The sequence below is a fragment of the Mus musculus genome, chromosome 18 (assembly GCF_000001635.26).
Source record: "Mus musculus strain C57BL/6J chromosome 18, GRCm38.p6 C57BL/6J".
In the NCBI taxonomy this organism is placed as follows: Eukaryota; Metazoa; Chordata; class Mammalia; order Rodentia; family Muridae; genus Mus; species Mus musculus.
Window position 1 is genome coordinate 35,287,779 of NC_000084.6, and position 25,366 is coordinate 35,313,144.

A 25,366-nucleotide genomic window follows, 5' to 3' on the forward strand; every position below is an offset into this window, starting at 1 on the left:
TCTCTAGATGCCAAGAGGTCCAGGGGCCAGCGATAGCAAGGGCAGCATGAGGCAGGTCCCAGCAGGACATCACCAGGCCCCAGCTTCCAGTTCTGCATATTCCTAAGTGATTTTTTCCAATATCATTATGAATCTAGTGTCTTCCCTGAGTGCAATCAGGCTCTTCCTACTGCCATTAATTATCCCCAGAGGCTTTCCCTAGGAATGTAAGAATATGATGCTAAGTGCTAGATGGAACAATCAACTGGTCTGGCTATGCCTGGTACTTGGAGCCACACCAAAGGGTCTGATTCAGAGCAGTCATCCCGAGCCCAGATGTAAAGCCAGAGCTGGGCTGAAGGGCAGCCTGTGCAGGGACGGCCTCTGGCTGGAAGCTCTAGGCTGGCTCTGCTCCTGCTCCATTGACAGCGCTTTACTGCAGGTTAAACTCTCCCCAGAGACAAGCAGGTTCACACCTCCCACTCTGCCCTTGTCCTCAGTACAGAATGAATCACTAGCTACTGTCTGGAGTGAATCTTAGCTGCTGTGAACCCCAGACTGAGTTCAAGTTCTTCTTGAGCTAAGCTTTTTTTTTTTTTTTTTTTTTTTCCTTTTTTTCTTGTCAGACCTGGAGAAACAGTCTAAACGGTAGCTAACCTTTTTCTTCAAAACCACCGAGCTTAAACAAAAACGTGAAAACACACTGAATTAAAACTTGACTAATCCTTTCCTAATAGCTGGAGAGTGGATTCTACAGCTAACCCCAGGGCAAGCTAGATGCAGCAGATCATGACGAAGGGTTCCTGGGTCCTCAGCCCAGGAAGGAAGGTGAGGGGCCAGACTTAAAGAAGGAAGAACAGCAATGTGGGAGCAGCCAGGAGAACCACTTGCTCAGCCCTAGTAAGGAGGACATACATAGCTCTGAAGTATTCCTGGCCATCCTACCTCTGAGCAATGCCTACTGTCACCAGGCTGAGGGATCTAGGCAACTACAGAGTGCACCCCAAACTCAAGACTGTGAAGGCTGAAGTGGCACAGAGACTATGAGAATTGGCATGTGAATTCAAAGGACTCATGCCAGAAAATCCAACAGCATCTTCTATGTCTTAATTTTACATTTTCTACCTTTTAATTAGAAAACAAGATAGGTTCATGCCATATAAGGGAATAAAATAGAAAGGAAAAAAATCTCCCCTCTCAATTAAAAATAAAGACAATATAAGATTATACCAAGTCGGGCGTGGTGGTGTGTGCCTTTAATCCCAGCAGAGGCAGGCGGATTTCTGAGTTCGAGGCCAGCCTGGTCTACAAAGTGAGTTCCAGGACAGCCAGGGCTACACAGAGAAACCCTCTCGAAAAACAAAAAAACAAGATTATACCAAAACCTTTGCCCATTTCCCAATGGATCAATACTGTTCATGTGACTGTCAACATGAAGACTCCACTTCCCAGGAGGAGAGGCTCCTCAGGTTCCCCAGAACAGCTCCTAAATGCCAAATGCAGTAAACTGACTCCTGGAGATCTGACATCCTAGGATCAAAACCAAAATGTTCCCCTAACAGTGTGAACTCAGAGTCAATGGGACCCCTTCTGCTGGCCTAGACGGGACTGACACCCTGCTGTCGTCCCCTCTCTGAGCTCTGCACTATAACCTCCAAGTGCCTCTGAGAGGCATCACTGAAAGGACTGAGCAAACCAAGAACAACAGGAGATGACCTCAGAGCCTTCCTGTTCCAGTGCCAGTTCCCAAATGCTTGTACTGCTGAATAATTGAAAGAGAATAATCCACTCAGATAATTTGGGAGGCTAGCCAGTCACACAGATTATCTCAGAGTGATTTATTCACACAAGGGATAATTACCCAAACTTCTGTTAGAGGCTCGGGCATCGCATGGAAGGCCACTGAAGATGGCAGTATGAATGGGAGACTATAAAGGAGAACCCACTCCTGGGCTCAGGTTTCCTTACAGTCATGTTAAGTTGCTGCCCTCTCCCAGCTAATGGCATGATGGTGACATTAGTGTGGGGACAGCTCTTTCTGTGCCTCCAACCATGTGCTGTGCCCTGGACTCTGAGCATTATGCGCTCTCTTTATACTACAGCTCACTTAATCCCATGAGGAGTATATGATGCACACTGTCCACTGTCCTCTCCAGTTCTTACCTATGGAGGCTGAGACTCAGGCAGCTTAGATAGCTCCTCTGGGGACACAGCATATTAAACTGTCTTTCCAGAGCCCAGGCCTTACCCAAGGTGCTCTTATCCTACCCAACTCACCATTTCCACTTTGTAAGGAGGTCTTTCCAAAACACCCAGACTTTGAGAAATTGAAATCTGTCTTCTTTATGCAATGCTGTCCAGCACCAGCAAGGGTGGCAGTTCTATTAGAGGCATGAACAGAAACTGAGGCTCTTGCCAGCAGTCCACACCAGCATGGTAGGCCTGAAACCTGAGAGCAGAGCTTCCCACCTCAATCTCCACACACTTTGAAAAAAACGATACACTGCTATTTTAACACTAACTCTGGGAACAATTTGTTACAGGGTAACAAACAGTAAATAAGGTGGACAGGAGAGAAAGAAATGTTTCCAAGGAATGGTACAGCAATGGCAGAGAGAGGTCTGGCGTCAGGGCCAGAGGCCGCTTGAAGCCCTGACTACGCCTCAAGCTCCATATATGAGAGAACAATGACCTTCATGGCCCAGCTACTCCTGCAGCCTAGACAAGAGAAAGCTCATATAACACATAATGCATATTCCTCTGTGTCTAGCAAGGGTGATGATAATAACAACAGAAGCTACTGAGCAGTCACTGGCTGCCCAACACATGCTTGGCATTTCTGTCATCTCCCTTCTCCTTCACGGTAACTCTCCAAGGAGGCTCACAGTAAACACTAAATGAATACTTGTTACATGAATAAAGAGTGAATACCAAGCAGTTCTTCTCTGCAATTGATCCACATCCCTCTGCTGCAACTCCAATTTCCTACATTCCAGTCATCTGGATACTGTGCATCAACTCACTAGCTCCCCAAACACCAACCCCAGGCAAAGCCACCACCCTCATCTTACAGAGGTGGAACTGCCTGCAAGACTGACGGTTTCCCAGGGTTACAGAGCTTTCGGTGGTAAGTTCAGATCCAAACTCTGGCCGTACAGCCCTTGTTTTATACTTTACATATCCTATCACATGGGCCTCTAGGAGCTACCAGGAGCCACTGAGAAGCAGACAGCATCACTGCCCTCGGGTTGGGCACCCCCAGCCTTGAGATGTACTACCAACACCGAAAACGAACCCTGTTAGTTGCTCTGGCTCACAATTCCTGCCACAACGGGTCCCTGACTGCTCCATTGGCTGCCTCAGTTAGTTCTTCCTCAGACCCCTCTTCTGGCTGTCCCTTCTGCCTGGAAAAGTTTTAGTATTATCATGTGCACTGCAAAATGGCATCTCTTCAGAAAAGTCTCCATCACTAATCCATGCAGGGAACCCCTGTATGCTCTACTTTTTTTTTGTAAATATTACTACTGGCTTTTGAAAAGCAGCTTTATTGAGATCAAATTCATACATAAAATTTACCCACTTGTTATCATCTGCCTGTTTGATAACAGAGTCATGCTACTGAGTAGAGAATATTATATTATCTCAAACTTTGCTTGAAAAGTTGTTTATTCAGATCCACTGCTTTTTAAAAAGGGTTGTTTTTTCATTATTGCCCCATAGAGCCATTTGTTGTTGATTTGCAAGCACTCTATATATTTTAGCTAGAAATCCCTTATCAGACACATGGTTTCTCACAAACATACATACATACACACACACATGGAAGCATTTGGTTTTGATGACACCAGACTTTTAAGAACTATCCTTCTGGTGAAAGGATAAGCCATAAAGGAGGAAAGGCCCTCTTTATTCACTCACCACTTTGTCTCTGGTCAACAAAAGTTACCCAGCACATGGAAGTTGTTCAGGGCATATTTTCTCTTCTAAAGATTTTTTTAAATTATGCATGTAGGTATTTGCATGTGGGTCGGTGAACACATGCATGCTCTCAGGAAGTTAACAGGACGTTACCAAAGGTGGATGTGAGAAGCCGTGAGTGAATGCCGGGGACTGAGTTCAGTACTGCTCCCCACCCTCCCGAGACATGGTTTCTTATGTAACCTTGGAACTCGCAGAGATCCCCTGCCTGTCCTCCCGAGTGTTGGGACTAAAGGCTCGCACCACCACCATAATCACTCGACCACTCAACCTCTCCAGCCCCTCAGCACATGGTTCTTGAATTAACAGAATTTTAGGGCAAGCGAGGTGCTGGTATGGGCAGGGGTGGATCTGATGGTATGTGGGGTTGGTCCTGGTCCAGAGAGTCTAGGAGAGATTACAGTACCCACAGGAGCATGAGAAGGAGCAGGAGGTGAGGAGGCATGACCTTGCTGAGCAGCACACATCATGCCACAGCAAACTCATTTCAGTGCTCAGGTGCCACCCTTGCTTTGCAGCTGCTCTCCAGGATGAACAAAAACAAAACAATAACCCAGGTTGGATGACCCGGCCACAAGGGGAGGGTTCTCTGCACAAATCTTAGCTCAGTACAACACTCCTGAGGCGGGCTATAGACTCACGTTCTTCAAAACTGTCAGGGCTTGTGTTATGCAGCTGACACCGGTTGTTTTTTCTGAGGGCAAGGGGGAAGGCAAAAGCTGGCCTCACCTAATCTTTACCAAGAACAACAGCAAAAACTATCCAAAAAGCCGAACATTCAAGCTAGGGCCCCTTAGCAAAGCATCTCAGGAATCCTGGATTCGGCTGCTCAGGGGGGCATTTCATTAGCCAGGCAGAAATGGGAGGTATGGAATGAACTCAGGTGAACTGAATCCTGAACTTGGCAGACAGTTTAGACAACTAATTTGCTCCATCCAAGCCCTCAAGCAAGGGGATGATGGGTCTAGGACAGAGGTAAGGGGGCTTGTCCATGACAAATCAAAGAGACTCCAAGACAGGGCATCTGTCCGCCCATCCTTCCCTGGCTGACTTCCATGTGTTACCTCTGCACCCAGTGCTGGGGAGCATGCCCGAAGCCTTCGCTATGCTAAGACCTGCTTCACCACTGAGCCCCTCAAAATGACACCGCCTTTTATGATAACAAAAGGACAGCAGAGTGAATTTCTGAGGCATAAGCACATACACACACACACACACACACACACACACACACACACACACACACACACACACACACACGAAGTTGCCTCTGGGAACGCAAATACTCATGAATAGTTTCATGTTTCAACAAGGGCAGAGGGTGAAAAACGATGCCAGTTAAAGAGGTGGATCTGTTTTTAAAGTGCTCGGTGGCAATGGGCAGACCCCTCCTGATACCACAGCGGCCTCGTGCTTGCTTTAGGGGCTCACCCTGTTACCCATCTTCTGTGAGAAGCATGAGGGACTCCGAGTTTGAAGCTGAGCCGGGCACTCATGCGTCAGAGCACAGGTTATCAATCCCAGAGGAAGCCTTCCCTGAGGGAGCCGCAGGGAAAATGGGGGCCTCCGAAACTTCACAGAACCAGTGAATAAAAAAGTACAGGAGAATCCCCAACAACCACCCCAAGGAACAATCAACCCAGCTCACAACAGGGCCGGGTACCCGACAGGAGTTGTTTCTTGGGCTCGGTGAGCCACTGATATCAAGTTTTTTATCTGACTCACAGCCTGGGATTTTCCTTCTGAGAGGGATGTGAAATATGCAATACAGCAATATGGCAGGGGATATGCAGTTTATGACTCTCATGCAGAGAAAACAATAGGAACACAAGTTACAGTGACTAGCAGTAAGCATGGGGCACTGTGGTTATATCCCAAATACACAGCACTACCATGGAAGACCAGGATGTACGCGGTGACCCTTAATACTCAGCACCATGTTGCAAGACACAGTGGTAAGAGCTGGGGTTTTAAGTCACACTGCCTGCTTCATCTCAGCTGAAGCACAGGCCATCTATGTGCCCTAGCCAAGATCTCCCTAAGCCTCCGTCTCCTAATGCATAAAATGAAAATGATGACTGTATTCATTTCACAAGAGTATTTACTTGCCCAGAGAGAATGTATGGCAGATGTGTTAGTTTGGCGCCTGCCATATAGGTGCTTCTATTTCTAAGCATTCTTCATTTCTTCCCCCGACGAAACATTTTGAAACAGTAGCTGTGCTAAATGCATCTTTCTATCTCCTGGGAGCATAACAGGGATTCAATTCAGTAAACATTTGTCAGATGAGCTGGCTTCCTGTGTGCCATGATCAGCAAGCACAGTGGCCAAATGCACTTCTCCTGTCCACAGCCCATGGTTGCTCACTCCCTCAAGCAAGGTATTCCACACTGAAGGCAGCCTGTCTCTGCAGGCGTGAGGAAAGGTGAGAGTCAACAGGAAAACAAATGCTCGGGTGGTACACCAGCTCCCAGAGTGCTGCCCTATTGATTTCCAAGTGTCATTATTAAAACAGCAACTGGCAGAGACAGACTGCTCTTCTTTCAAGACAATCGCAGCATCTCATCTATCTCTCCATCCCCTCAGCAATTTCCCTGTTGGCAAATAAGAGTGCGAGAGAGCCAGGGGCTTGGCCAAGGTTACTGTACTAGTCAGTGAGACCCTGGTATTTTTAGCCCTTGGGTCCCTCTGCATCTTTGGATATGCGCTATCTGCCGCCCTGGCTTCCCCAGCATAGGTCTTTAGGGAACCAAACTGTTAACAAAACACCCGTGGTAGTAAATGGCATCAGGCACAATTCTCCAAAGCACTTTCCTCAGCGAGAAGCTCTCAGTCCTGACTGCAGCTTGGCTTAGTCCTCCCCTTCCTGAAAGAGTCACAGTCACCAAGCTGTCCAGAGCCCACAGTGCCATGCAGAAAGGGAGGAAGGCTAGGACGAGACTCTTTCCCTCTGGGAGACATATAGGAGATGCCTGCTGGACAGATGCCTGTCCTGCGACCTCATACTTCTGTGAGCGGCATCCCATGTACCAGCCCGGGCTGTGTGCAGCCGCTCATCCACCTGGGTACAGCAGAGTCTAAGGGTCCAGGGGAACAAGAGGGCAGGGAGGTCTGGCAGGAACTCTGAATGCCAAGCAAAGGGAGCCGCTCACACACAAGCCTCCCTCCTGCCAGGGACCCCAGACAGCCCTAACTACCCATCCCTATGTGAACGACCTCTGTTGGAAATAGCGCAGCTGTCCTGGTCCATTCCTTGGAACAGATGGAACAGGATGGCTATGAGCTGTGTCACCCTGGACACCAAAATAAAAGGCGTCTAACCACACTGAGCTCTACTGGAGGATTGAGAAGGGGGCTATAACGCTTTCCTGGTTAGGTTCCAATGAAGGTCTAAGAAGTCAAAGGCTAAGAAAACACTAAAAAAAAATCCTGCTTTACATAACCAACAGAATAAGGAAGCTAAGTGGTCCTCTGGTCACTAAGCAGAGGAGAAACATTACCAGAACCATAGGAGAAACAGGACTCAAGGTAGACAGGGGTAGGACCAGGTTCCAGTACATGAGGACGCTCCCTAGACCCTGGACAGCAAGCGCTGCATGTTTCTTTCTTTCTTTTTTTTTTTTTCTTTTTTTTTTTTTTTCCGAGACAGGGTTTCTCTGTATAGCCCTGGCTGTCCTGGAACTCACTTTGTAGACCAGGCTGGCCTCGAACTCAGAAATCCACCTGCCTCTGCCTCCTGAGTGCTGGGATTAAAGGTCACCAATGTTTCTAAGGCAAGGCTGACACTGTACCACCACGCTTCCCTCTCCCTTATGTTCTTCAGGCCTCTGAGTTTCAGGCAATGAGGAATAGTATTGCCATGCTCTCTGTCACAGCCCAGACCCAGACAAAAGCAGAGAGGAAACCCAAGGGTTTCTTATTCTCGGGGCCTAAGTGGGGATGTGAGACAGCTTGTGGAGGAGGATACATCTCTCATCAGACTGCAGGCTGTCTGAGGCTCAAGGATTCCATCATTCTCAGAGCTATTGTTCACAAAACGGACCTCAGCAATACAGGCAAATTAAACTCCATGGACACTGCAGTCAGAGTAGCCAGTGAGATCAAGCTAATGCCCAGCATGGCCGTAGGGAAGTGGAGCTTCCTGTGTAACAGACCCCCTGCACCACAGGCACAGCTAGCTCATAATGGACCACCGGCCAGAGAGAGACCAACGACTCGCTCCATCGAAGTCCACAGAGCTGAGAAAGTCTCCACATGTACTAACCATGCTTCCTGGCTTCTGTAGTTTCACTTCTGGCCAACTATTCTTGGTAACTGAGGTGTGTTAACCCAGGATGAAGATTTTGTGCTTAAAGGCTAACCATGAAAAAGACACAGGACTGCACACAGGTCCCAAACACACAGGCCAGCTAATACTTTCTATTGGCTAACCCGTGTCTAAGTGGTCTTCCCTGGTAGACACCTCATGACACAAGGGTTAGACCTGGGTCTTGATTTTAACATTGCTACTGTGAGAGTAAGGAACCTCCTCTCCTTCCCTTGGGAATACTGCCTTTTCAGTGTGTTCAGTCTGAGAAATGTCAGCACGGAGGCACCCCCTCCTTCCTTTCTCCCTTCTTCTGGCCCTCGAGTTTTGCTGTGCTGGTTTCCATCTAGGGATAAGTGAGAGCCCTTGATTCCCGCTGACCTGCCTGGTTAGCAATTCAACAGGAAAACACCTCCCACCACCAAATGAAAGCAGACTTCCACTGCTTTCCTCCTGGCTGACTCTTATGTAAATGAGCTGCTGCAGCCTGACTCACAGGAGCTCAAAATGGAAAAAGCACAGAAAGGAAAACAGTAGAGTTCAAAGGTAAAGGTGAGCCTGGCCTCTGCTGTGGGGCTTCCTTCTTACACCTAGCATTCCGCCAGGACCGGGACCAACACTTGAAAGACACCTAACTCAGGCTCATTTCTGAGGCCAGCAAGAGTCTTAGCTGTCTGCTCCTCTTGTTTTAACACAAAGGAAATTAAAATTCTAGAGAAATAAACTGAGAATTTATCATCAGCTTTCCTATGTCAGTCTTCTGAGCTCCCATCAGAGTCCTGCTGGGGTCTGGGTGTGATGTCTCAGCACACTGGTCAGATGGTGTGTTGGGAGGAAATGTGGCTTCCTTCTTCCCTCAACTCTGCCTGGCTATGAAGAAAATCCCAGGCTGTCCAGCTCGCCAAACGATGTTTGGCACTAACAAGGCCTCCTATTGTGACTCCATAGGGCCTTGGTCTTAATAGACTGGTGATCCCATAGCCGTCTTCTTCCTTTCCCCCTGCTTTGCAAGGACCCCATAGGCAGCAGCTACCCTAGGTGTCTATTTGCTCCAAACACTAAAAAAGAACACACCCATCTATTCACTATAGAGAAGAGGCAGTTATTTTCAATCTAGACATTATGCATCCCTGCTGGAAAGAAAGAAAGAAAGAGAGAGAGAGAGAAAGAAAGGAAGGAAGGAAGGAAGGAAGGAAGGAAGGAAGGAAGGAAGGAAGGAAGGAAAAAAAAAGAGCAAAATTACATTACAATCCTCTCTGGCAGACTCCTGCCCCCAAAGACAGAAAAGCAGTCTGGAATTACACCGAGTTCCCAACCCCAAGCTGCTCTTAGTTCTCCTCCCTCCTCTGCTCCTAACTGGACAGCTCCAGATGTGTCTGCGTGTCAGTGAGCCCTCAGAACAAATGCTGGACTCTGATGGATTTAAGAGGCAACTTGCACCAGGACCTGTGATCTGGTTCTAAGATTGTTTGTTTCTATTCCAATTATCCTGCATCAATGGTTTAAAACTGGGAACTGTCTGCTGCACATACCCAGTCCATTTTAGTAGAAAATAAATCTAGGCCATTGTGTCCTTTTCTCTCCTAGGCTCAGGACAGCACCTGACATCTCAGGTTCTGGTTGGGCCAGATCAGCTCTAACTCTAATTCAACTCTTTAAGGATTCAATTCATCATAAAGCCAATTCCATTCTGGGCTCCATCTGTCTTGCCTCCTTCAAGGACTAATAATCACTTACTGTGTGTTTTTACACACTAGTTGAACTGAAATTAAGGCTGATTTCATCACAGTGTACTAAAAAACAAACTGTATTTCTTGAAAAAAAAACTTCAGAGGTATTTTAATTGTTTTGTTTGCATAAAGATACTTTTAAGTAAAATAACTTATTTTTTAAAAAAGAAATTTCAGAATTTTTGACATCATGATTCTAGCCCCCCCCCCCCAATAAAACCATAAGAAGGAGGCAGTCCCTTGGAGCATCAGCCACTCCTAGAGTTGAATGAGACAACCCAGAGAGTCAAGGTATCCTTGGACAAAGCATGGGTATCCTAAAAACTGTGGAAAGAAATGGAGCTGATTTGATATTTTATATGTTATTTTAAGAAATATAATTAGCCATCATTTTGGGACTAGTGGACTTAATTTACTTAAAGTTTAGAGGTATCTTATTCTAAGTAATCTATGGGGGGGGGGGAGACCACCACACTGTTTTAGCATTCAGGACTCTGAAAATCTCCAGCTAGCCCTGAGGAGTCTAAGCACCCCCCACTTCTCTCCAAGACAAGAAATATGGCTTTTATCTTATATACAAGCAGCTTGCTTCTCCCAAAAGCACTATTAGCTCTCCTGACAACTACTCAAGGTCTGCTCAATCAGTTCCTGTACCCTGAAGATGGTCTCTTTACCAGGAGCATGAGCAGAGAGGGGACCAGGGCTCAGCCAGCTGACCTCCTGGTCTAGAAGGCAGGCTAGACTCACCAGTGGTTTCAACAGGGAAATATGTACTGCAGGCTTCTTACTCTTACTTTTTGCAGCTACAAAGTCACAGCCCATGGCCTGTTCCTTTGTTTTACAGCTCAGCTCTTAGTAGCTGGGGTCTACCTAGTGTGGGCTCTGCACTGGTTTTCTTAAAATGGACCCATAAGGGATGCACTGCAGCCAAGAAGGAAATATATGTGGCTGCTTTATGCCTTAACAGCTTTCAAAATAAGATCTTGAATTACACAAACTTCCAATCAGGACTAATGACAGTTGTTCCAAACTTAACATCAAACATGCTTTGTGAGTCATACTGGCTTTAAAAAGCCACCAGTAATCATTTCATAGACACAACAATCAAATACCTCCTCCATCTGAACAATAAATTTTGCCTAGTAATAAGTCTAATTAATTAGTGCACTGTCATTTTGAAATGTGTCAATGTAAGCATTTTCTCAAAAACTTCCAGCTAAGCCATTTTATAATTACAAGAAAAATTACCTCCTAAGAACATCGTCATGGATTGATAAAGCATGGCGTTCATGGATGGGGAAGGTGTGTTACAGAATCATGTCTACAAGTGAGCAAAGTACAGGATTGCATATATAAAAATATTAAGACAAAACACATATTTTTGCATACCAATTTAAAAAGTTAATTAGATAAAAGGACTTTAGTAACTAGGAGGAATCATGTATTTGCCTTTTATGTAAAAATGACTCAAACATGAGTAAGTGTCTCTGGCAGGAACACCAACAGTGGCGGCCTGGAGGGGAAGGTGCCTGGCACAGGAGGCTTGAGAGTCACCATGCCCCTTTGTGCCCTTTGTACTTTGAGCCATGTGTCTATATTACCAATCAGAGTCAAAGATACAACATTTAAGTAAAATAATTCAGACACTAATCAATTTATTCCATGGGAAAGCAAGTCTTTCACATCTCTAAGCAGCATGGCTTTAGTGAGACTTCCTGTACAGACTCCATGAACACAGAATCAAGAACAGCTATAGCAAGAGAGAGACACCCTGGGTGGCTATCAGACCTATCTGTGGACAGGCTGCAGCAGCAAAGAGGAGAACTATGGACACAAAAGGAAGAGAGGGGATAGTGAAAAGGCTGAGAATAAAGGCTGGACTTCCTATAGCACGCCCAGTTGCCCCAGTAGGCACTCTCTCCCTTGATCAGCATCCAATAATTTCTCACCTTTACAAAGTAACAATTCCCAGTGAGTCATAGGCCTGGGAAGGGGGCTCTGTGTGATCCTTGCAGGAACACATCCCCTCAGATCCCTGGAGTTCTGTAACTGGGAAGAAATGCCACATGAGAGCCGCATCCTAGCCTGGAAACTGAGCCTCTGACTCATCTTCTCATTCTGCCGCCAGCTGGCTCGGTGGTTTTGAACAAATCTCTTTTGCAGAGGCACTGAGTGGGAAGTGAGGCCCTTCATCCAGCCACTAATCAGCTGTTCTCAGTTCCTTGGCTAAGGCATGCAAGCAGCAAGGACTCCATATTAAGTGACACAGGCATGCTTCAAAGCTTATCTACTCTTGCCTTGGCTGAGAAATGTCCCACAGAGTTACCCCTGGGTCCATCTTTTCCTCAGCCTTTGCTTTCTTCGAATCTCAGCTCCCACTCTAAGTTGGGTGTATGCTTACCCAAAAGAGGTTTCCATCATAAGGAAGGTTGTAAAATGACACTTGCACAGAGAATGGTTGCAGTGGAACCACTATGGTGGCTTTCCTCTAGGACCCCCTCTATGCCCCACTTCAGCAGGCTCTGGTCTCAACTCCCTGTGGTAAGAACCTGGACAACCAGCTCACAGAGCTAACAAGGGAGGCTCCCAGGGACTTGGCAGACGCTTTCACTTCATTTTTGACATGTTTTTCAGCTGTTTCCCCTCCCCCTTTATCTTGCTTTATTTTGTTCTTTTAAGCCTACAATCTTCTGTATTCTCATTGTGTGGGTTTGGTCCAGAGCTGACTATGGGTCAGAAGTCTCTATCGTTATCTTGTAGTTTCCAGTCAGAGTAGGAAGGCTCAAGACAATGTGCTTTCTGGTATGGGGGCTCTGGATGGAGGCTAAGGCACTAGGGTATGACCCTTTCCCAGCAGCCTGGCTGTGTGGCAGTGGAACCACAGGTAAAGGTGGGGAGAAAATGGGATAGAGATAAATTAGCCTTAAGCCTCAAGATTTCATGTGCAATCGAAGTGCAGTGAGGGGAACAGCCTGGGAAGTCACTCTCGGGGAGTTCCCAGAAACAAAGGGACTATGGATTGTCCAACACAAGGAAACCCTTCTGTTCTACAGACGCGTAGCAGTGTTTTTCCTCAGTGCTGCTCACTAAACACACTGTGTGCTTCTGACATGCTGAGATCCAGCCAGCTTCCTGAAACTGAAACGTCCCCGAAACCATCAGTGCAGGGCTGAGAAGGATGGGAGTCACAGGGCACAGGGGCAACATTTCCTGCCATCGCCCAATTACTGCCCTCTCCCTAGCCTTTACAATTCTCCTCTCTAAGCAGAAGTGGAGTTGGGAAAGAAACTTTTAGCTGACCAAAATTCAACATAGAAAATGTTTTATAAAAGTGCTTGGCAGGAGGCTTATAAATTCAACGTAGGAAGAGTCCCAACCAAGACCTTGTGACTTAAATATCAGAGAAAAACCTCTCAAAGGGGATATTTTATTTATTTATTTAGGTTTTTGTTTTGTTTTGTTTTGTTTTCTTCAAGACAGAGCTTTTCTGTGAGACAGCCCTGGTGGTCCTTGAACTCAGAGACCCACTTGCCTCTGCCTCTCTAGTGCTGGGAATCCTGCACATGCTACCGCTTCCTTGCTGATATATGGTTTTCTATTAAAACATGCTTGTTCTAGTCAAATCACCGTTAGTCCTTTTTTCCCACATGGTGTGTGTGTGTGTGTGCACCTGCCTATGCACACATGCATAGACAGACAATTTTTCTCAACCTCTCTCTCTCTCTCTCTCTCTCTCTCTCTGGGTTTACACACACACACACACACACACACACACACCATATTTGGCTCTTCTGCACAGGTGCCGAGGATCTGAACTCAGGCCCTCTTTCCTGTGCATGTTACAACTGAGCTTCCTCCCTTCCCCACTTACCAGGCTGGTCAGAGCTAGTTTTAGGCTACACTCCCAATGGGGAGAGCCTGCAATTATCAAGCTGCTAATGAGGCTTAATCTTAGAATGTCTCACAGCCATCTCCTGTACTGGCTAGTTTTATGTCAACTTGACACACACTAGGGTCATCGGAGAGGAAAGAGCCTCAATTGAGAAAAATGCCTCCATAGGATCCAGGTGTAAGGCATTTTCTTAATTAGTGAGTGATGGGGGAGGGTCCAGTCCATTGTGGGTGAGGCCATCCTAGGGCTTGTGGTGCTGGGTTGGATAAGAGCAGGTTGTGCAAACCATGAGGAGCAAGCCAAGAAGCAGTACCCCTTCATGGTTTCAGGTCCTGCCTCCAGGTTCCCAGACTGCCTGAGTTCCTGTCCTGACTTCCTCTGATGACATCTGTGATGTGGAAACATAAGCTGAATAAACCCTTTCCTTCCCAAGTTGCTTGGGTCATGGTGTTCATCACAGCAATAGAACATGGACTAAGACACCTCCTGGTGCACATCTGATGCACACACAAAAGAAGATTTAGCTGCATCTTGACCACTATTCTGGACATGGAAACCAGCCCGAATAAGGAGTCTCCCACAAACCCAACCCTCCTCTCTCCATATCATTCTCCATAATTCTCCAATATCAGATTCAAATGCTGTATAGTCTATAGGCACACATGAGACTTCATTCAAAACACTCAGGAGTGTGCCTCTCTGTGAGACTCTGTCAGAGCTTCACTACAGAAGAGTTTATAGTTCAATTCCTTCATAAATGATCTATGGCTCTCTGGAATATATCCTCTGTAAAGCCAGTACACAGGTTGTTACAGTGATTAAATGTTATATATTATAGCAAGTCCTTAGCCCTCCCAAGCTTCTTGTTCCCATATCCTGTCACACCTGGTCTAGGTTAGTTCAGTCCTCCTTGTATAGTGTCTTCAAACCTTGCTCATTCCACTGACATCAAAGTATCGCATGGGCCCTTTGGCCACACGTAGTTCAGTAGTAGAGTGTTTGCCTGACATAAGTAGCTAAGATAAGAAAATAAACAAATACATCACAAGAATTAAAAATCTCATAGTAACAAATTTGCCTTGGGTTTAACTTCCAGAACAGGTAAAACACACACACACATACACACACACACACACACACTCTCTCTCTCTCTCTCTCTGAGTAAAAAACTTGCATAATTTTATCTTTCTTTCTTCCTTCCTCCCTCCCACCCTCTCTCTTTTTTTTTCTTACTTTCTTTTTCTTCTCTTCTCTTCTCTTCTCTTCTCTTCTCTTCTCTTCTCTTCTCTTCTCTTTCCCCTCCTCTCCCCTCCCCTCCCCCCCTCTCTTTCTTTCAAGGCAGGGTTTCTTCTGGATGGCCTGAAACTGACCCTGTAGACCAGGCTGGCCTCAAACTCCACTGCCTCTGCATCTTAAATGCTGGGACTACAGCCATGTGACACCATGTCCTGCTGATTTTTTTTTTTTTAATACGGAGTTTTGCTATGTAGCCCATATTGGCCTTAACTCATTATGTAGCCCAAGCTGGCTTCACATCCATAGCAATCATCCAGCCTCAATTTCCCAAGTACAGGGCTTATAATCAGATTTACATGTGCACCACCATCACAGTGAGAGGCATGGCTGCACTGTGTCCGCAGTCACCAAGCAGAGAGCAGTGAATACAGATGCTGCTCAGCTTGCCTCCTTCCAAGCAGTGGATGTGCTCACCCAAAATCTGCTGGGTCGTCCCTCAGGTAACCCTGTCTGCAGACACCCTCTCACATACCCCCAGAACGGTGTCTTTTGGGAGATTCCAAATCCAGTGATGGTTGACAAAGAAGACGAATCTTTAAACAGTGGAATATGCAATTGGCTGAAGAAAGTCCTGGACTTTGTTAATCTCCATCACTACAAACCTGAAAATATCCTGGCATCAAATAGAAAAAGGAAAAGGAAAAGAAAAGGAAAAGAAAAAAGGAGCAGCAGCAGCTGATTCACTGATAATGCCTTGAATTATCTTTTCAAATTTCAAAATCCAGGAAACTTTATGAAATATTTTTTTCAAAGCAGAGAGCAAATAAAGCTTATCTGACTTGAAGCCACGCGTGGTAGAAGCTCTCAGTGGTGCCCATGGTCTGTTTTGCATTCCTCCATAGCAACAGGACTTTTTTTTCTTAGATATTTTCTTTATTTACATTACAAATGCTATTCCCAAAAAGTTCCCTATATCCTCCCCCCACCCTGCTCCTCTACCCACCCACTCCCACTTCTTGACCCTGGCATTACCCTGTACTGGGGCATATAAAGTTTGCAAGACCAAGGGGCCTCTCTTCCCAATGATGGCCGACTAGGCCATCTTCTGCTACATATGCAGCTAGAGACACGAGCTCTGGGGGTACTGGTTAGTTCATATTGCAACAGGACTTTTGCTGAGCAAATTAAGACTGCATTTCTTAACCTCCTTGGCAGGAACAGCTGGCCAGTGTGACACAAGCAGGAGTGCTGTCGTCTCTGGTATCCTCCCAAAGAGTACTACTGCCCCCTCGTCTATAGTAGCTTCCCTGACCTTTGGAGGAAAAGAAAACTTCTTAGACATGGAACTATGGTGTGGCTGAAAGGAACTGAAGATCTCAGGGTCTCCCTGAAACAGAGCTGCCACCTAGCCCTATGATCTGACCTGAAGCTGTTTACATTATATGTGTGCCATTTTCTGTCACTTGCAGCCAAACTCACAATGTATATACTGAAACCACACACCCCTATCTAGAGTCTGAATGTTTGACTTCCTTTAACCAACAGAACAAAGGAAAGTGGCAAGATGTATGTGAATACACTGCAAGGCTAACACTTAGTTATTGTCACACAAGCAGGAGGACCCCCATTCGACACCCAGCAACATGACTGCCCCTGGTGGTTCACACTTGTGATCTTAGTGCTGGGGAGGTGGAGACAGGAGGTTACCTGGGGCTCACTGGCCTAATTACTTCCTAGTGAGAGACTGTCTCAAAAACCAAGGCGGACAACTTCTAAGCAACAGGATAACCAGTTGAACACTCAAGGTTAACCAGTGTTCTCCACAGGCATACCTGTACACTGCACACACATACATGCACCATCACACAAACACTCATATACACACACACATACATAAACACAAAACATATGTTATGCTGAAAAATATTTTTCTTAGTGTTTTTTTAAAAGATTTACTCATTTTATGTATGTGAGTACACTGTTGCTCTCTTCAGACACCCCAGAAGAGGGCATCAGATCCCATTACAGATGGTTGTGAGCCACCATGTGGTTGCTGGGAATTGAACTCAGGACCTCTGGAAGAGCAGTCAGTGCTCTTAACCGCTGAGCCATCTCTCCAGCCCCCTTAGTGTTTGTTTGTTTGTTTTTAAATGTCATCTAATTAAAATTTTTAAGTGTGTGTATAAGTTGGTAACTAAGCATATGCATGTAACAAGCAAAGAATAGCTTTTGGGAGTTGGCTCTTTCCTTCCACCATGGGCTCTGGAGATCAAACCCGGGCCATCAGGCTTCCCCAGCAAATACATTCACTCCCTGTCGGGAGAGACACACCACCATGCTCTGAGCAGCTTACTGAGGTAGCCATGTAACAAGGAGCTGAAGGACCTTCTGTCTGACAATCATGAAAAATTAAATTCTGCTCACAATCCCACGAGCTCAGAGGAAGATGCTTCCCAGTCCAGTACCACGTGAGACTCAAGTCCCAAGTGACACACTGCACTAGAGAAACCCAGAGGACATGTACAGACATATATGTTAAATCATATGTGGATTCCTAACCTGTCCACTGTTCACAATCACTCGGTTTATAGTAACTTGTTAAGTAGTGATATATAACTCAATGACCAAGAATATTCATTATGAAAATATAGGGATGATGCTCTATTACGTGATATATAAGTAAATTCACCAAAATGTTGGCACAGAAGTATATTCCTTGACCATCTGTATAGGAAAAGAAATAAAATTCACCATAAATTCCTAACACAGCCCTTGATGAAATTGACACACACACACACACACACACACTTTATTGTATCTACCTAAGCAAATATAAATCATATACATAAATAAAACACATACAATAAATTAAATACAATTAAATGCCAGCATCATGCCTCATCATTAAATTCAGAGATATAAATGAAAGTATGTGGTGTTAGGACCATTATAGTAGGAAGAGGAAAGACCTGACCTTGTTTGTATGCATTTAAGACTTCAGAAAGGGTTTGATTTTTGCTTATCTTTGTCTGTTTCTATCAACAGTCAGCAGCTATTTCCAATAACATTCAGACACACCCACCTTTTGAAAACAAACATGGTATATATCTTTTAATATTTTCAACAGGTGGGTGGGTAGCAATGGAAAGGTTTGGAGAGAGGAGAGAGGTAAGATGGAAAAAAATTATTTTTGAAGTTAAGACTTCAAGTTATTATAGCTATATAATTTTGAAGTTTTCAAAAAAATTAAATATTTGCTTTTTATGCATTCCAAATAAGGTCTTGTTATATAGCTCCCTCAAAAAAAAAATCTTCTCAACAGCATAAAAAAGCAACAAAATTTCTCGTTATATAGGGTGCTAACACAGAACTGACTGAACATCTGAGGCTAGCTACATAAACAAGGTCCTGTCTCAAAAATGAAAAGCAGGAACCGTTAGAGCAAAAGCTGAGAAAGAATGAAACCAGGGAGGACGGCAGTGAAGCCACTCAGGCCCAGGAATCAGTCACTGAAACTGACTTTGGGTTTGTTCACCTGTGTAGAGAAAAGCAACTATGCCAAAGTCAAGAGCTGCTTCCCAACATGGGAAGTTTAATGCCGTGGGTCCCAGTTAACAGTGAACCACGAGAACAAGAAATGCACAAGAGTGGCACAAGGAATGGGTGAAGAGCAGAGAACAAGACAGGAGCTCAAGCTTCAGTCTAGCTACCATGTTGCTTTACATCCCTGAGTACCTGGAAGTGCTGAGCTGTGAGCTTTGTGTGAGATGGATTATTAATTAACTCTGGGCACTGGCCAGAAGACAATATCAATCCTTTCTAAAAGAGGAAACTTCCTCGTTGGACACAAATGATCTTTTTTTAAAAAAAAAAAACAATGAGTAGGTCATGTGTGGTGGCACAAGCCTATAATCCCAACACTAAGAAATGGCTGCATATTCGAGGCTTCCTTGGGCTACATAGTGAGTTCAAGGGTTCAAGGACAGCCTGAACTATAGATCCAGATGGTCTCAAAACACCAAAAGGACAAAAGCAGGCAAACAAACAAAACGTGAGTAGAAAGAAAGAAACACAAGAGGGAAGACACCACGGTGCAAATGGTAGCTGTACATGAAGCCAGCAGGACTGCAGGCACGGAACTGTCCCCCATGCAGACAGCCTTGCATGTGTGCACAGTGCACATGAATCTGTGAAACACACACACACACACACACACCACACACACAACTTCTAAAATTAGAATTATAAGCCCATGGCTAAATATTTAATGGACAGATTCCATAGTAGATTTGATACAGCAAAGGGAATGTAAGTAAACAGAAAAATGAGCTACAAAAAAATCATCTGGACTTTAGCAGGGATGTGACATAGAAAGAAACTAGGCGCCGGGCGTGGTGGCGCACGCCTTTAATCCCAGCACTCGGGAGGCAGAGGCAGGCGGATTTCTGAGTTCGAGGCCAGCCTGGTCTACAGAGTGAGTTCCAGGACAGCCAGGGCTACACAGAGAAACCCTGTCTCAAAAAAAAAAAAAAAAAAAAAAAAAAAAAAGAAACTAGGCAACAGATTAGAACCCAGGACAACCGAGTAAGAAGGCCCAACGTCAGAGCCCCAGGAATAAAAGAGACAGACAGCAGAGATAGTATTTGAGAGATTGCTAAGAATAGTATAGAAAGATGAAAGAAACAAATTCAAACTGAGTAAGTTTAACAACTTTCAAGAAGAAAATATGTCTTAGTCACAACTACACATATAATCATGTAAAATAATAGAAACTTCTGGAGGAATGCTTAAAATTAGATGGAGGGGGAGTTGTGGCATTTTTAGACAAACAAAAATGAAATTTGACACCTCACATAACATGAGCATCTATACACACAGTATGTACATAATAAATGTGTGAACACATATCCACATGGATACATATATGCATAATACATAATAGGTATTGACTTATGATGGGTTTACATTTAACAATCCCCTTCTAACTTAAAAGTGTGTTTATTACCCCTACTCTACTGAACAAACAGCTAGGCCAGAATGTGAGCAACTGCCGATTACCCATGCCTGCCCTGTGACTGGGAAGTGGGCTTGCTGCTGTGCCAATTCTGTTAGCTAGGGTAAGAAAGATCAGACTTCACAATACGAATCATGGTTGGCATAAATGCATATTGTTTCTGCACTATCACCAGGTCCTAACAGAGTGGAAGGAAGGGGGTTACATGAGACAGAAGACGACAGAGATACTGTGTTCCTGGAGAACTGAATGCACAGTCTTTTTTTTTTTTTTTTTTTGGTTTTTCGAGACAGGGTTTCTCTGTATAGCCCTCGCTGTCCTGGAACTCACTTTGTAGACCAGGCTGGCCTCGAACTCAGAAATCCGCCTGCCTCTGTGCTGGGATCAAAGTTGTGCGCCACCACGCACAGCTGCACATTCTTTTTAGGCACATATATTCAGAACATTTACAAAAGAAGAATATTTACTGTATTAGTCAGCTTCACATTACTACAATGAAATACTTGAGGGAGTCAATTTATAAAGAGAAAAAAATATTTTGATTCATAATTCTAGAGGTCCCAGCCCATAATCAGCCTGTTGCTCTTGGTCCATGGTGAGCACAACTCACATGTACTGGAGCAAACCACTAAATTCATGAGCTAGGACGCAGGCAGAGACTGCCTGTGTCCCACAGTCTACTTCCAGGGATTATCTCAATGTTATTGCCTTTTAGTGCCCCTTTCCTAGGAGCTATCTCCAAAGAGTGCTCCCCTGCAACCCAAGCCTTTCTAATACACAGACCTTTAGGGGACATCAATCCAAACCACAATAGAAAACTAACCATATAGAAAATCTCCACTTCTTTCAAATGTCTAATAACAAAGGGCATTTATCTGGCTATAGCCTCAATGTTCATAACAAACACAATGACTACAAACTTTTCACTATATTTGGAAATTGAGAAATACAATTTCATATAAACCAAAAAAAAACACAATTAAAATTTAAATCATTTCAATTGAACAATAATCAAAATACTACACATTGAAAATTTCAATTCAATTAAAGCAATAGTTAGCAGGAAACTCCTAGAAGTGAAAAATATAGTCATCTAAAACTAAAAACTTATGCATGTGATAAACACATTAAACACACTTAAGAAAAAAACCCTGTTAAGTGAATGGAATTATGCAGGAAGACAGAGACAAAGGCACTTAAGAAGAGATCCTCTTGTGTTCTCTAAGTGTAATGAGTGGGTTTTCAGCTACTGTGTGAGATGCGTCGCCTCAAATTTTGTCATGATGTCAGCACATTATCCATCTGACATGGGAAAAAGAGAGAAAAAAAAAAAGAACACTTGAGAGATGTTAGAAACAGATGGCCTAATATCATCCGCAAATAGAGAATATGGGGGAGAGCCAATGAACCACATAGTACTGGTAATAAACCAGAAAATTTCCATAGCTGAAGTCTGTAGTTTAAAATAGCACACCGAGAGCCAAAGAGGACAAATTAAAACAAATCATACTTGGACATATAATGATGAAATTTGCTGATAATTAGATACGAATAAAAACATTCTTAAAAAAATTGTAAAACTAACTGCCCCTAGAAGGCAAAACTACCAAACTGGCAATATGCTCTTTACGGTCTGTGTCTGTAAGCCAGCACTCGGAGGCCATCCTCACCTGCAGAGGGAGTTTAAGTTAGCCTGGCCTATATGAGACACTGCCTCAATAAGGTGGAGGGCTGGAAGATGGCTCAGCAGTGAAGAACACTTGTCAGGATCAGTTCCCAGCATCACAACTGTGTCACTTCAGTTCTAGGGGATCCAAAGTCCTCTCCTGACGGCTACGAGCACCAGGCATGCATGAGACACACATATATGTGCAGGCAAAACGTGTATGCAGACAAAATAAACTGATTTTATAATAAAAATAAGGTAGAGACCCCCTGAGGAAGAGACAATGATCAAACTCCAGTCTCCACAGGCATGAGAATGAGCACTCACGTGTACCAGCACATATACGCCATGTGGTCGTGGGAATGAGAATGGCCCTTAGGCCTATATATCGGGATCCTTGGTCCTCACACCTGTTCTAACTGTTTTCAGAATATTATGAGGTGTGGACTTCTTGGGGGAGGTGTGTCACTAGGGTGAACTTGGAGGTTTCAAAAGCCCAAGACAGGCCCAGTCACTCTGTTTTTTCACTTTCAACGTGCAAATCAGAATGAAAGCTTTTAGTGGCTGCTCTAGTGTTCTGCCTGCCTGCCTGCCTGCCTGCCTGCCATGATGGTCATGGACCATCTAAAACTGTAAGCAAGTCCCCAGTTGAATGCCTTCTTTTATAAGTTGACTTGGTTACGGTGTCTCTTCAACCAATAGAAAATTAACTAAGACATGCCACATACACATATCTACACATACAAAGTATAACTATATGTCGCATAATAAAAGATATAAAGAAAATGTATGTTAACAAAGATTGAAAGAAAAGAGAAAAGATACACTCAAGAAAATACAAGGTTAGTAGATGTATTAATATCAAACAAACTTTAAGACAAAAGTAACTCCAATAGGAGCAAAGATACTTCTAAGGACACAAGGCACAGAACTTCAGGTTCTGTACTAAATGAGTATTTAGAACCATATGAGTATTTAACAATAATAGCTCAAAATACAGCCAAAAGACGTGTAATTACAGGAAGAAATAGAAATAACCATAGTGTAGTGGTTTGAGTTTTTCAGAATATAAAAAAAAGGAATGTGGTTTTCAACACAATTGTATTTCAGAGCTGTCCTGGGTGAAGAACTTTAGCAGGAATATTTCTCTTTTATTTGAAGCTGTAAGAACAATTCCTTTTGACTAGAAGACTTCGTTTTTCTATTCTCTCATTCAGAAGTCTTAAGTTTTCCTTCTGTAACTTCTGGCTGAGCTGGAAGCTCACAGCCACTCAGGGATGGCAGTGCCCCTCAGGCAGCTGTCTGCTCCAGTTCTGTGCCTATTAGGATTTGGATTTTATTTGAATTTAGAATTTCTGTACTTTCTTTCAGAGCTATCACATAAAGGTTTGATGTTACTCATTTCCCCTGAAGTTATGCAAGGATACTGTCCTACCATTTCCTGACTGCTGAATTGAGTGTGTACAGAAACATTTAAGTATTTAATCTAGCATTTCCAGGTATTTTGGTTCTTGAAACATTTATTAGATATAGAAATCTCCCATGTTCACTCTGCTTTGTTTTGTTACTGTTTTAAATCTTAATTACAAAAATAATACATACTCAGTAGAAGAAAAATAAAGTGGAAGAAAATATAGACAGTGGCAAGTTCCTGCTCTTGGTGACCCCATTCTCCTCTGAGTTTAGCAGTTTTAGTTTTTATGTTAGACCGTTTATGCTTGAAGCAGTCATAGAGACTCATGTTCTGTAAAGTGCTGTGGACTTGGGTAACCATTCTTACTCCCCAAAGCATTCAAGTTTGTTGGGGAAGAAATGAAGGAATTGGTGAGTTACAAAGATGTCAATGTATTCAAGAGTCAGTTTAGGTGTCAGGCAATAAATGCTAATAAAACTGAAGAAAAAGAAAAGAATGTTGAGGGCTGGGGCTAAGCAAGGAAAAAAATAAAAGGAACATTCGATAGTGAAAAGTCTGGGGAGGCAGGGGCACATCACAGAGGACAAGTCCATTAGCAAATAGTGCCTCCCTCCCCAGGACTCAAACAGCGGGTGAGGCTTGCAGCTCATTTTCGATTTGTCATTAACTGTCATCTGAAAACACTAATCAGCTTTTGAATGCAGCTGAAGAGCTATGGCTATCCAATTGCCTGGGCCAGTTTGGTTATTACACTAATCAATTTATAAAAACATAATTTGAGCAACTCCCTTGTCATTGGAGGAGTATAGAGAATTAAGAACTTGAGGCAAAATGTCACATTGGTCCTATGGGTCACATTTAAACTTTTATTTAAATGTTGGCAACTCCCATGTCTGACCTCATCCCAATCTCTAGCCTTCTATTTTCTGGGCCTTCAGCCAGTGGGGTAACATACTCCTTTCCACAGCCTTATGTTTTAAAGGGTCAAGGTGTGGTGTCTGAATCATCCACTATTACATCATTAATACTAAAAACAGCACTCTCCACTCAGCCCCAGTGGTTATCTTCTGAGATGAGTGAATGGCTGACTTCCTAGGAGCCACTGCCATTCACTTGTTTCTTCATTTACTCTTCCTGACCATAATTACTTCCAGATAATTCATTTAATTCTGGGCCCTGTATATATAATGAATAGCAAAGTTAAAATGTAAGGAATCCTAGCCTCTCAAGTACTATCCAGTAGGGATATAAATAAGTAATCAAATAACTACATAATTGCAAACTGAGACAAGTACTCTGAAGAAGCAAGAGGAATATAACACACTTTAAAAGAACGAGAGGCCTGGGTGGTGGTGGCACATGCCTTTAATCCCAGGAGCCAGAGGCAAGCAGAAGCAAGTGGATCTCTGTGAGTCTGAGGCCAGCCTATTCTACAAAGAGTTCCAGGACAGCCAGTGCTACAGAGAAACTGTGTCTTGGAGAAACAAATAGACACACATCACCAACAAAACCAACCAACCAAAAAAGATCTGAGAGAGATTTTGAACATTTCTCAATATGAATGTAAGTTCAGTTACAAGGATCAGTATGATAATTAACTGTGATTTAAAAACACCATTTAATTACTTTCTATAAGAAAGGCTGAAAATGAATGTCTCCAAACAGCACTACAGTGTCTTCATTGCATCAGAAAGGACACAGACTCTGTTAGCTCACTGGCTCCTCATCCTTTCCCTTCTAGCCTCACTGGTACAAGGTAGCTGCTGTGGTTCCAAAACAGAGGCACTCAGGGCAATAAGCAGAAGGGGAGAGCTGCTGAGCTCTCTACTCGCAGGAGCAAGACCCCTACAGAATGCTTTCTACCAATACCTCTCCACATTGCATCAGTCAGAACCGGATCACATGCCCATCTCTAAATCAATCCATATCCATAGAGAATGGGATTACCATGCTTGGTTTAGATTATTCATGTCTCATTTCCCAGCACAGGGGAGGGGAGCTCTCACTCTGGACAAGATAGTAAACTTAAAATGTCAAGGTTCTTTAAAGTCAATGAAAAAGGAGGACTAGGGCACAAGTTCCTTCCCGTTTGTCTGGGCCAGTGCTCTGAGCAGACCTTGGGTGCAAACTCCGAAGCTAGTCCCACAACAC

The 25,366-nt window shown here is 44.1% G+C and overlaps 1 protein-coding gene and 1 non-coding gene across 8 annotated transcripts in view; one reads left to right on the plus strand and one right to left on the minus strand.

The window, feature by feature from the left end:
* Sil1 (endoplasmic reticulum chaperone SIL1 homolog (S. cerevisiae)) overlaps positions 1-25,366 on the minus strand; it is a 232,995-nt gene that overhangs the window by 21,383 nt on the left and 186,246 nt on the right. The window contains exon 8 of one of the 7 annotated variants that reach the window (XM_006526367.4): positions 21,049-21,437. The exons of the other annotated variants lie outside the window; for them this stretch is intronic. Within the exon in view, the coding sequence (XP_006526430.1) occupies positions 21,422-21,437 (16 nt within the window). The 3' untranslated portion in view covers positions 21,049-21,421. Of the gene's footprint in view, positions 1-21,048; positions 21,438-25,366 lie in introns of those variants that run through there. 7 annotated transcript variants of the gene reach the window in all.
* Positions 21,342-21,443, plus strand: LOC115488964. The gene has a single exon (XR_003952699.1). It is a non-coding gene; the product is annotated as a small nucleolar RNA U13 (small nucleolar RNA).